This window comes from Rhyacophila brunnea, unplaced genomic scaffold (genome assembly GCF_057557595.1).
Source record: "Rhyacophila brunnea isolate RB1 unplaced genomic scaffold, BYU_Rbru_1.0 scaffold_20, whole genome shotgun sequence".
In the NCBI taxonomy this organism is placed as follows: Eukaryota; Metazoa; Arthropoda; class Insecta; order Trichoptera; family Rhyacophilidae; genus Rhyacophila; species Rhyacophila brunnea.
Genome location: NW_028232860.1, coordinates 37,667,683 through 37,679,540, shown reverse-complemented (window position 1 = coordinate 37,679,540; position 11,858 = coordinate 37,667,683). Strand labels below are relative to the sequence as shown.

Here is an 11,858-nt window from a genome sequence, read left to right as displayed (position 1 = left end):
CATTCCCCATACACCAGTAGCGAAGGGTGGAGGTAGGCTGTTAAGATCTGTCATAAATAGTGCACATTAAACTTTGTCAGTCATATGTTTTTATTTTCATTAAAATAACACTACAATTTACATATTATTGTGGTGTTGGTTAGTTTTAAAAAATTCAATTAAACCCTGTGAAACCAAGCCATAATAGATAATAGTAAAAAAATACTAAAATATCTATAAGATCTATAAAATATCGAAAATTAAATCATACATAGCATTGGATATTTTATAGATTTAATAACAATTTTTATCTATTACGGTTTGGCTTAGGCAGGGCTTAATGAATTAAAATTTTGAACTTACAATATGTGTAATATGTATTCTTAATCCAACGAAAACAGAGTATGAATGAAAAAGTGTGCACAATTTTGTCGTATCGCCCAAAATATATCAAAACTATTATGGTTTGGTTTAGGCAGGGCTTAATTAATTTTTAAAAACTCACCAACACCATCTGTAAATTGTAGTATTAGTTTAATAAAAACAAATACTAACAACGTTTAATGTGCACTATTTATGCCGGATCTTAACAGCGTACCTCCACCTTTCACTACCACCATACACAGACACACCGTGATTTGAGTCTAGCGATTTAATACGTATTTTGCAGGTACACCTAACGGTGTTCACCTACTGCCGCATCGGAATATAAAAGCAAGTGTTGGATGCACTACTTGCACCAATTTATGAGTGTCACTGATCTACCAGTGGCCACAGGTCTTGTGTGTCGCAAAATACCGAGAGGAGTGGGACCAGTCCCTTGAGAAAACTGTTCGACAGCAAATCAGCCAGGTTACGATCGTCAGTCGTGAAGTCTTGACGAAAAAGAGGAAGAAATTATATTCAATTTACCTAAATAATTTGACGCCCGCGATGGCTGAGCGGCTTAAGCGTTGGTTTATAATGTCGTGGGGAAATAATAAATATATTGTTTTTCAATTTGCGTTTGGAGTCAGAGTATGGACCTAATCGGTTGAGCAAGTAAACATAATCTGCTAATAAAACCTCCACTCCGTGGAGGCCCATATGATCCTCCCAGGATCGAATATGGTGAAGTAAGTAAGTAAATAATTTTGTATTTTTTCAGTCCGGAGTCAAAAACTACCCCTTTGTGTGCGCGACTGTACATATCGGTTATCTACGCGTGTTTGTGAAAAGTTACTATCTTTCTACTCAGTGGCGGCTCGACGATTTTACAGGTAGTGGGGTTTAGCCATTTATTAATAAATATAGATACCTACCTATTTTCTCACATTATACATTATATATCAAGATAGTTATAATAATATGATATAATATAATGTGGAAATGAGTAATTTTTCTGAATACATAAAATGATTCTCTGAGTCGTCACTTAATCACATCTAAAAAGCGTGCTTAAAATATTAACTTAGTTAATACCATGGGGTCATTTGATTCGCTCCCCAGTATGATAAAATAAATTAAATAGTTAATTTAATCATGTAATTAAGTACCTATGTATATTATGACAGTGATAAAATGTCGAACGTGTATTTTTGACATAACGATGTGGGGATGGTCCCTACCAACCCTTAATGTAGAGCCGCCCCTGTTTCTACTTATGTCACTGTTCTTCATAAGGTGCGTTATATTTATTTGTTAATATGTTGCGTCTAATTAGTAATATCACAAGTATGTAATGTATTAACATACGGTATGTAGTTAGTAGATTTTAATTAATGAAACAATAATTTAATTAAAATGTAATGTTTCAGAATAACTTGCGTTCGCTGTAGTGATGCGGTGTGTAGGTATAACGAATAAGGCAGTACCTACAGAGCTCCCCAAATATGTAATTATAAACAACTCAATTAAAATATTAATTTTATGCTTTGTAATAACATCAAATCAAATATGACTGTGGGTGGCTCAGTATCAAGTAGACGCTCTCGAACGCGGTCGGGGTTAAACTTTGCCCCGGAAAAGGGTTAAAAATATCCAGAGGTTAAATATACCCCATAAAATATTATTTTATTATATTGTAAAATGGGGTATTGTTAGGCTATGAAGACATGAGTCAAATGAATTGTTTTATAAGTAGAAAATTTGTTATATTGACTTTATAATATTAAATATGTTCTGTTTTTTTTTTATATAAAATAGATTTCTCGAAGACAAAAGTCTCATCAATCGAGTAGGACGTAGGTCAACAACTGACTCTCTCTGACAACAAAGTGTCAATAATTATTGACTGTGGTATGTATAAAGAGATTGGTCGCAGAACCAAACCGGTATGGTGCCCATTTGGCCGCTGAATAGTATCTACAAAAGTGATCTCATGTTGTGTTTTAAGTATAGTCTTGGAGCAATGTGTGCCATTGGCGAAAACTCCATACTAGACAATTATTTAAAGCCTACCGTTTTAAGAAAATAATTTTTAATTGCAAATCGCATATTATGTAGATAAGTATGAATTATTAAAAGAAATACAGATTAAAGCACAGTACCATAGCGCAACATCTGTCTTGAACAAATTTCTATAATTATTAGCTGTGAAAAGTGGTATTTTTTATGTTTCAAATTTATGTCACGCGACCTCAGGGTGTCTGGATCAGTCTACACAGAACGATAGGCTCTAATTCGTAATACTAAAATCTGCATATAATGTAATATTTAATAATATTCTGCATACATATGATAATTTATATGGCATTCAATCACATATAAAATATAAATATACTTATATTGTTTTTAAAAATATTAAAATAATTTTGATCAATAAACTATATAAACTCATCGCTTAATTATTTTATGTCGTCAGTGAATTATTGAAGTTTCATCGAATTAGTGTGTACATATTCATCAGTAGTAATATCGTATTATCTTCTTATTTTCCGTAAGTATACCTGACAAGTGTGTTCTTTTTCTCTGATCTCCACAGCCTACCTCTTTCCAAAAGTCACCAATCGCCACTGATAATATGTGGTATCTGTGCGCACGTATGTGGACCCTTAATGTATGAGAAATCCTAAACATAAATACGAGTAGCGCAATACGGCGTATTTTGGACATAAATGCCAATAGAGAAACCAATCGTTAAGAAGGAAGACAAGAGTATACGGTGATAGAAGTCGACAAGGCAATGGACTGGACAAAACCGTCATATGGTGATACCCAAGGGCCACAGGGACGCCCTAAAACCCGCTGGATAGACGAACTTATAAAGTTCGGTGGATGTACGTGGTAGCGATACACTATGGATGAAGAAGAGTCTAAGGAGTTTGGGAAAGCCTTCATTCAGCACTGAATGTCTGAAATCTCAACGATGATGATAAATTTCTAGAAATTCGTTGATTAGCCGCAAGTATGACATAAGAATAAAGTGTTTATTTATTTTTAGTTGCGGTTGGATATGTAAATGTCAAATACGCATATTAAAACCACACATTGTTTTTATTAAAATTTAATTCTCTATTATCGTATTTTTTCTCATTATTGAACTTTAATTAAAAGGTTCTCATCGTAACGACTTTCCTGTGATCTTTGCATACTCTCCGGCAGTGGCTAAGAGTGATTTTTGTATGTTATAAGGTCATAATGCAGAGTGCCTTGTTATTTGTACTTATTTAAGATAATGATAATAACAATACATTACTATTATACAGATGAATACGTATACACTAATCCGTACGTATAATAATATTATAGAATTATTAAAATATATGGTGTTAGTTAGTTTTTTTTAATATAATTAATAACATAGTGAGCAAAAACATATAAGACATAATATAATTTAAATTAAATTTTTAGAACCATCTAAATTTAAAATGAAACTTTTTTCGAAATGATTTTTTAATTATTTGCTTCAAGAAACTTTCAAGCTCTAATGCAATTTTCCAGTAGATATCACATTATTCTATAAAAAATACGATACATTTACGTGCGAATTATTACAGCCTTTGAACACAGTGGCTGTAATAATATTTGATAGTCTATACATTCAACAACTCGTTTTTAATTATTTACTTGAAGATTTATAATGAAAAGTCTCTTACAATAATTTGCCGGAAGATGTCACGATGTTTCATATACATTAACTTACAGATTATTACAGCCTTTCAACTCATGAGTAAATAGGCGACGTAGCCCATAAGCTGTAGGTATATAACTATATTGCGTCAACTATAACATTACATTACATAACGGTGGCTTTGTTTGTATGTTTCTGATATAATGTATTTTTTTTATTAAGGTAGACAGCTAGTAAGGCGTATTTGCTACTGCTCTCTGGTGAAGATAATAGAATAATATTCTATTATCTTCTATATATTATATAGACCATTAGCTAAATTTATTGAGTCAGTCGATTGAATAGGGGTTCCTAGTTTTTCCTCGAATAATTCCTCTGATAATAGGCCCCTTTTAAATTATCATCATATATTCTGAGTATTTATTTATTTATACACTGACAGTTTTTAAAATTTTAGATACATATGCCAATAAAATGCATAGGATAATAATACTTAAAAATACATTTATGGAATGAAAAGAAAATTCTAAAATAAAATGAGCATTTAAAATAATATTGGTACCTAATTGCCCAACAAAAAATATTAATTAATTATGTGGTACTTGAGCACTTGAATGTATTGAACATGTTCATAAACGAATTATTCGAAAGCGAATAAATTCTCGGTATTTAAAAACGAAATGAGAAGTTTAAGTTTAAGTACAATTTTTTGCATTTCTGTCTAGTGGGGACACAAAACAGGATTATAGGTACTTATAATTTCGGGGCAGTCAAAATTGAGTTTATTACTTAGTTACCTTCATGATTTTGGTTTAAATCAATTAGTTTCTTTAACAAATTATTGTAGACAATATATCTGGAATACTAAGTTTAAAATGATGCAAAAACTGTGGAGTTCACTGGAATCATTAATTCATCTTGTTAATAAAATATATTATATGACTTACCCAACGGATCGTATTCAAGCGAATGCCATTATCGTCAGCATGAATCCATAGGCGTCTCCAATCTGATTCCACTCTTTTCAGTACTGCACGTTGAGTTGCCACGTAACTATTTAGACGATCCAGCGGCTTCTAGGTATACCTACCATTCGGGTGTTTTCAACTTTTTAGATTCCACTGGGTATATAATATATATTATATATAATATATAAGTACTGTTATTTTTTTTTACATTTGGTAAGACACACAAAAAATAAAACGCAGATAACCTCTCACTCTGTTATGCGTACGTTCAATGAATTCAATTTCACTTACCACTAGCGTACATTTTAGAATGATGCGTTTCTAACCTTTAAAGTTTGTGACATTTCGAAATCAATATTTTTTTCGATAATCACCAACCAAGTAATGATAAGGAAAGCAAGAAGTTGAAAAAATATTCATCTATTCTAAACTTTTAAAGGGCCACATTAGGAATATAAAAAGAACGGCGGGCCGCAAGTAAAACACTATTTTTAGAATAATTGAAAAAGGAATTTCAACATTAAAAAATAAATGATTATCTAATAGCCAACAATTTATTGAGAAGAATGAAATTGTTTTATATTTTTTTTTAAATTTCAGGTGTTAATTTTGTTAAAGCTTCACAAGGGGGTGTACCTAAAATCACTGCTGTTTGAGAGTATGTTTTGTGGAAATGTTTTATTCCTCAGTCATGTTAGCCACTTGCTCAACCTATTAGACCTATACTCTGACTCATACACGAATTGAAAAACAATATATTATATACTAGCCAGACCCAGGATTCGAACCTGGGACCCACGAAGTTATAAGCCAAAGGCAAAGTTAATTGTTGGTGTAATATGTCGTATATTTCAAAGAATAGAGTTTTGTCACCAACGCCTTCCTAACCAATCGGGGAGCTCTATTTCTCATAGTATGCTGTATGTCTGCAACGTTAGGAGTATTAGGTATATATATTTAAAAAAAAAAAGTTATTCGACTCTCTCACTCATTAATATTCTAGGGAGTTCAATACTGTTCTTCTAATTACAAAAAATAGTGCTCTGTTGGTTTTTAGCAATTATCTCAAAACTTGATTTTTGGAATATGTGAGTTATGATTCTAAGCAACTCATATGTAGTTGTAGCATTTGTCTGTTTAGTTTAGGATTGTTGGCTGTTGGTCGCCACTGTTGAGGTCACTCGTGTGTGGTGTTCGATGCGTAGGTAGAGGATGATAGTAATGAAGAAGTCTTTGATGTCGTATGGTGAGATTTATTTAGCAGCGTATTTATACAATGATAGTTACTTGCTAATTACTCTGAGTCGAGTGACATTGAGTTGAATTGTTTTTCCTTATTTATACAATACAAAAGTAACACGTCAACACAAAATTACACAAGACACAATATAATAGGTATACAATTACATTAGATTAATTATTAGCATCAGCGTTTTAAATTGAATAGTGAAATGAAATATTATTTGTTATAAAATATGACACTACGAGAAAAATGATTATTCAACTAATATAGTAATGGTATAATGCGCTATGCTATTATGTTATTATAGTTGTAAGCAAATACTATGGAAAACTTTTACTCGGCTCAATACGCCGTAATACTAACTAAGTATTGTTATATGTAATACTACACCGACTCTAATTTCGCTGACGATATGTATGTTGTTTACTAGAAAATACATTCAGTGGGAATGTATCGCTGCAAAGTAACTTGATATTTTTATAAACAATAGATGAATTTGATAGTTATTATTCGGCCACTACATACCCCCTTTCCAGAAATTTACTAATTTCGATACTATATGATATAATTGAGTGGGTTTTTTTGTTGTTGAAAAAAAATGGATATAACAATGGAATTTAATTACGTGTTAACCTAAACGATTTACTAATGTATAAATGATATAACGATATATGTTCCGTAGCACTATGGAATATGCACTTTTGGGATGTTTTTCAGTAGCCTAGACGATCAGGAAAGTGTATACGTCTTCCTGCACGTGTGACGTTATCATGCCGTCTGATGTCTTCTGGTGCTGGATCGTTCAATGTCGGTTTCTCTTTTGATGAGTTGTCGTCCTCTTTTGCCATGATGTATGCAGGTTTAAGGCGGTCTACAGTGACTGTAATGTCCTTGCCTCGAACGCGAATGACGTAGGTTCGAGTATTCCTGCTGATGACTTCGTGTGGGCCAGTGTATGGCGACTGCAAAGGTCTTTTGACAGTATCATCTCGGAGTAGCACATGCGTGGTCTTATCCAAATCTTTGAACATAAATGAGTGTTTCTTGCCGTGGTGCGTTGTTTTGGCGGGTTGCAATTCATAAAAATGTTGTCGGAGATATTTGACAAAATTAGCTGGTTCACAGTCGTTGGGTTGCTTTGAACCTAAGAATTCGCCAGGTAACCGTAGAGGTTTGCCATATACCAGCTCGGCTGAGGTAGTTTTGAGATCTTCTCGCCAAGCTGCCCTGATTCCCATCAAGACTGTGGGCAGTGTCTCTGTCCAACGCGTGTTTTGATGGCATTTGATGGCTGCTTTTATTTGACGATGTAACCTCTCGACCATACCATTTGCTGCGGGATGGTACGCGGTGGTGTGAATGTGAGTTGTACCTGCCAGACGATTTAGTTGTCTGAACAGCTGTGACTCAAACTGTCTTCCTTGGTCCGTGGTGATTCGTACTGGAGTTCCAAATCGCGTGATCCATCCGGAGTAAAATGTTCGTGCTACTGTCTCTGCTTCTTGGTCTTTCAACGGGAAGGCTTCTGGCCATCTAGTAAAGCGGTCTACACATGTTAAACAGTATCAATATCCCTCCGACGGTGGTAGGATGACGATGTCGATGTGGACGTGCTCAAATCTAGTTGACGGTGGCACAAACGTGCCTAATGGTGCTGAGACATGGCGTGTGACTTTATTTTTCTGACATTGAATGCAACTGCGAGCCCATTGCTTGCAGTCCTTTTCGATAGAAGGCCTCACAAAACGCTGTGTTGCGAGTTTCGTGGTTGCGGTAATGCCAGGATGTGAAAGTCGGTGTATTGCATTGAATGCAGCTTCACGGAACGGCTTGGTGATGAAAGGTCTTGCATATGCAGTAGACACGTCGCAAAAGATAGCTACGTTAGCGTCCGGAATCTGCACCTGTTTCAGTTGTAAGGCGGATCCGTCGTGTAGGAATATCTTTAGCTCTTCATCTTTTTGTTGATCAGCTGCCAGGCTTGCGTAATCGAGTGGATTTTCGGTAATCGCTTCTACTCTGGAAAGAGCGTCGGCAACGACGTTGTCCTTGCCAGAGATGTGACGGATGTCGGTTGAAAATTGTCCGATGAAGTCTAAATGCCGAAACTGTCGTGGAGTACATTTCTCGGCTTTCTGCTTGAAAGCAAAAGTGATGGGCTTGTGGTCCGTGTATATGACGAATGATCGGGCTTCTACCATGTGTCGGAAATACTTGACTGCCATGTAGATCGCTAGAAGTTCACGGTCGTAAGCTCCATACTTCTGCTCGGCTGGGCTGAGTTTCTTGGAGAAAAACGCGAGTGGTTCCCATTGATCATCGATCAATTGGTGGAGTGCTGCGCCAACACTTGTGTCTGAGGCGTCACTGATGATAGCTAGAGGTGCGTCATTTTTCGGATGAGCTAGCAGTGTTGCATCAGCTAAACTTTTCTTGCATGCTTCAAATGCTTTGATAGTCTCGGGAGTCCATGGAATAGGCTGCTTGCCTTTTACCTTACCCTGGAGAAGTGTGTGCAGAGGTGCTTGAGTACCTGCAGCATTGGGTATGAACCTTCTATAGAAGTTCAAAATACCCAAAAACCGGCGTAGGCTCTTGGCATTCTCTGGGCGGCTGTACTCCCGAATGGCTTCCACCTTGTCGGGTAGTGGACAGATGCCATCCGCAGATACGAGATATCCGAGGAACTTGACCGTGGAGTTACCAAAGTCACATTTCCTTGAGTTTACCACAACTCCGTACTCCTGCAAACGTGTAAAGAGCGTTTTCAGGTGTTGGAGGTGTTCCTCTTCTGAGCTTGAAGCGATCAAGATGTCGTTAATGTAGGCATAGCAAAAGTCCATGCCTTGTAGTACTTCGTCGATGAATCTTTGAAAAGTTTGCGCTGCGTTTTGGAAGCCAAACGACATATATGGGAACTCGAAGAGGCCAAAAGGTGTCGTAATGGCAGTCTTCGGTATGTCTTCTTCAGCGACTGGGATTTGATTGTATGCTCGGACTAGGTCGATGGTGGAAAATACTTTCCTCCCGCGGAGAGCTTGGGCAAAATTTTGGATGTGACGTACCGGATACCGATCTGGTATGGTTATGGCGTTCAGACTTCGATAGTCACCACATGGACGCCATTGTTCGTTCGATTTGGCGACCAGGTGTAACGGTGATGCCCAACTGCTACTTGATGGTCGAGCGATTCCAAGTCTCATCATATTCTGAAACTCCCTCTTCGCAATCTGTAATTTACCTGGGGCGAGTCGTCTTGGGCGAGCAGCTACTGGTGGTCCCGGTGTTGTTTCGATATGGTGTTTCATTGTGTGATGCGGCGTTTTGACTGTGCCATCAGGACGTGTGAGGTCTGGAAACTGTTGCAACATGTCATGATACGCAGACCTGCCTGAAACGGTTTTGATCGAAAGAACCTCTCCCGTACTGCGGTTTCCGGAAGTGGTGAGATGAGTGGTTTGGTCCAACAGACGTCTATTCTTGGCGTCGACTAATAATCCAAAATGGATTAAAAAGTCAATTCCAATGATGGGCTTACTAACATCGGCAATGACGAACCTCCATGTGAAGTCTCGTCTTAGGCCCAAGTTTAATGTCAGCGGAAGGTTTCCGTATGTAGCGATTACTGTTCCGTTTGCCGCTGACAGTTCGTATGTCGTTTTTGTTAGACGTCCTGGAACCTTAGAACGTGGGTACACACAGAGATCGGCACCTGTGTCTACTAGAAATTGCGTTTTCATGTTGCGGTCGGTGACAAATAAGCGGCTTGACATCGGGCTGTATTCGCTGGCCGCTATCAGTGATTGCCCGGAGCGTTTCCCTCTTGATAGCTGCATGGTTGTGTGCACTTCTGTGCAGCTGCTCCGAACCTATGATGGTACCAGCATTTGCCTTGGGTATCTTCTCTGTTGCGACTAGATGAACGTGTACGGCTTCGTGAGCGGTTATTGAATCTCTGGCCGTGGTTATTTACCCGTGGGCGTGAGTCACGGCTGTGGATGCTGGCAATTTCGTTTCGTATACTTGTCATTTGCTCCTGCAATGAGACTGTCAATTTCCGCATCCTGGTCTCAATCAGTGCTTCCATGGAAACCTCCAAGATTGACGGTCTTTCTGTGGCTTCTACCATGGCATCGGCCAGGTCCGCCACTTTATCCAGATCTGTGTCCTTTTGGGTGGCGAGCACTACCTGCATTGTGTGTGGCAATCTACCCATCCATAAAGTTCTTAGAACTTCGTCGGAGATGGCGGTACCGGCAAGCGTCCTTAAATGCCGTAGGAACTGTGACGGTTTTCGATCTCCCATCTCTTCGTGTTCTAGAAGACGTCTTGTTTTTTGCTCTTGAGTGGAGCTGAGGCGACGAATCAATTCCTTTTTCAAGAGTTTGTATGCTCCTTCGTCTGGTGGGTTTAGTATGATGTCTCGCACTTCGGAAGCGTACCGTGGGTCCAATGCTCCTAAGATGTACCCGAATCTCGTCTCCTCCGTTACGACTCCTGATGCAGTAAAGCTCCTTTCTGCCATGCAGAACCACATCTCTGGATCCTCTGGGCAGAAGGGTGGTATTCGTACAGCGACTCTATTGACTTCTCCGACGGCCTTTGAAGGTTCGCTGTGACTGGTTGCGGCGGGGCTGTAGGTGTCATCATATCCTCCCGGCATTGTCTTGAATATTGAATTTGCGGTTGCGTGGAACGTCGGGTTCACCACTGTTGGCTGTTGGTCGCCACTGTTGAGGTCACTCGTGTGTGGTGTTCGATGCGTAGGTAGAGGATGATAGTAATGACGAAGTCTTCGATGTCGTATGGTGAGATTTATTTAGCAGCGTATTTATACAATGATAGTTACTTGCTAATTACTCTGAGTCGAGTGACATTGAGTTGAATTGTTTTTCCTTATTTATACAATACAAAAGTAACACGTCAACACAAAATTACACAAGACACAATATAATAGGTATACAATTACATTAGATTAATTATTAGCATCAGCGTTTTAAATTGAATAGTGAAATGAAATATTATTTGTTATAAAATATGACACTACGAGAAAAATGATTATTCAACTAATATAGTAATGGTATAATGCGCTATGATATTATGTTATTATAGTTGTAAGCAAATACTATGGAAAACGTTTACTCGGCTCAATACGCCGTAATACTAACTAAGTATTGTTATATGTAATACTACACCGACTCTAATTTCGCTGACGATATGTATGTTGTTTACTAGAAAATACATTCAGTGGGAATGTATCGCTGCAAAGTAACTTGATATTTTTATAAACAATAGATGAATTTGATAGTTATTATTCGGCCACTACAGGATTATAAAATATAGAGGGTCGTTGCTGATATGCATGAAAAGATTAGTAGCATTATGTAACAAAAATTCAATGTAATTGTTGCTTACTTACAAAAACGTCCCTAAATAAAGTGCCACCCTTAACCAGTCTTAGAATACTGCCCTCTTTATGTTTAATCACAAATATTATCTGCAAATTTTCTATGTTCCTACTTAATTATTTTATTATTTATTTTCAACCAACTATCTTAACAAAAAGTACGTACATATATTTTATGTGTAATTTCAGACACTATGTAAGAATCTTTAA

General features: G+C 37.3%; 2 protein-coding genes across 2 annotated transcripts; both read right to left on the bottom strand.

Annotated features, from left to right (window-relative positions):
* Positions 1 to 6,954: 6,954 nt before the first annotated feature.
* On the bottom strand, positions 6,955 to 7,479 carry LOC147071613 (uncharacterized). The gene has a single exon (XM_085947984.1). It carries the CDS (start codon positions 7,477 to 7,479, stop codon positions 6,955 to 6,957), a length of 525 nt encoding a protein of 174 aa, XP_085804110.1.
* A 2,558-nt stretch (positions 7,480 to 10,037) lies between these two features.
* Positions 10,038 to 10,904, bottom strand: LOC147071612 (uncharacterized). Its single transcript, XM_085947982.1, has one exon. The coding sequence runs from the start codon at positions 10,902 to 10,904 to the stop codon at positions 10,038 to 10,040; it is 867 nt and encodes a 288-aa protein (XP_085804108.1).
* Between the last annotated feature and the right edge of the window lie 954 nt (positions 10,905 to 11,858).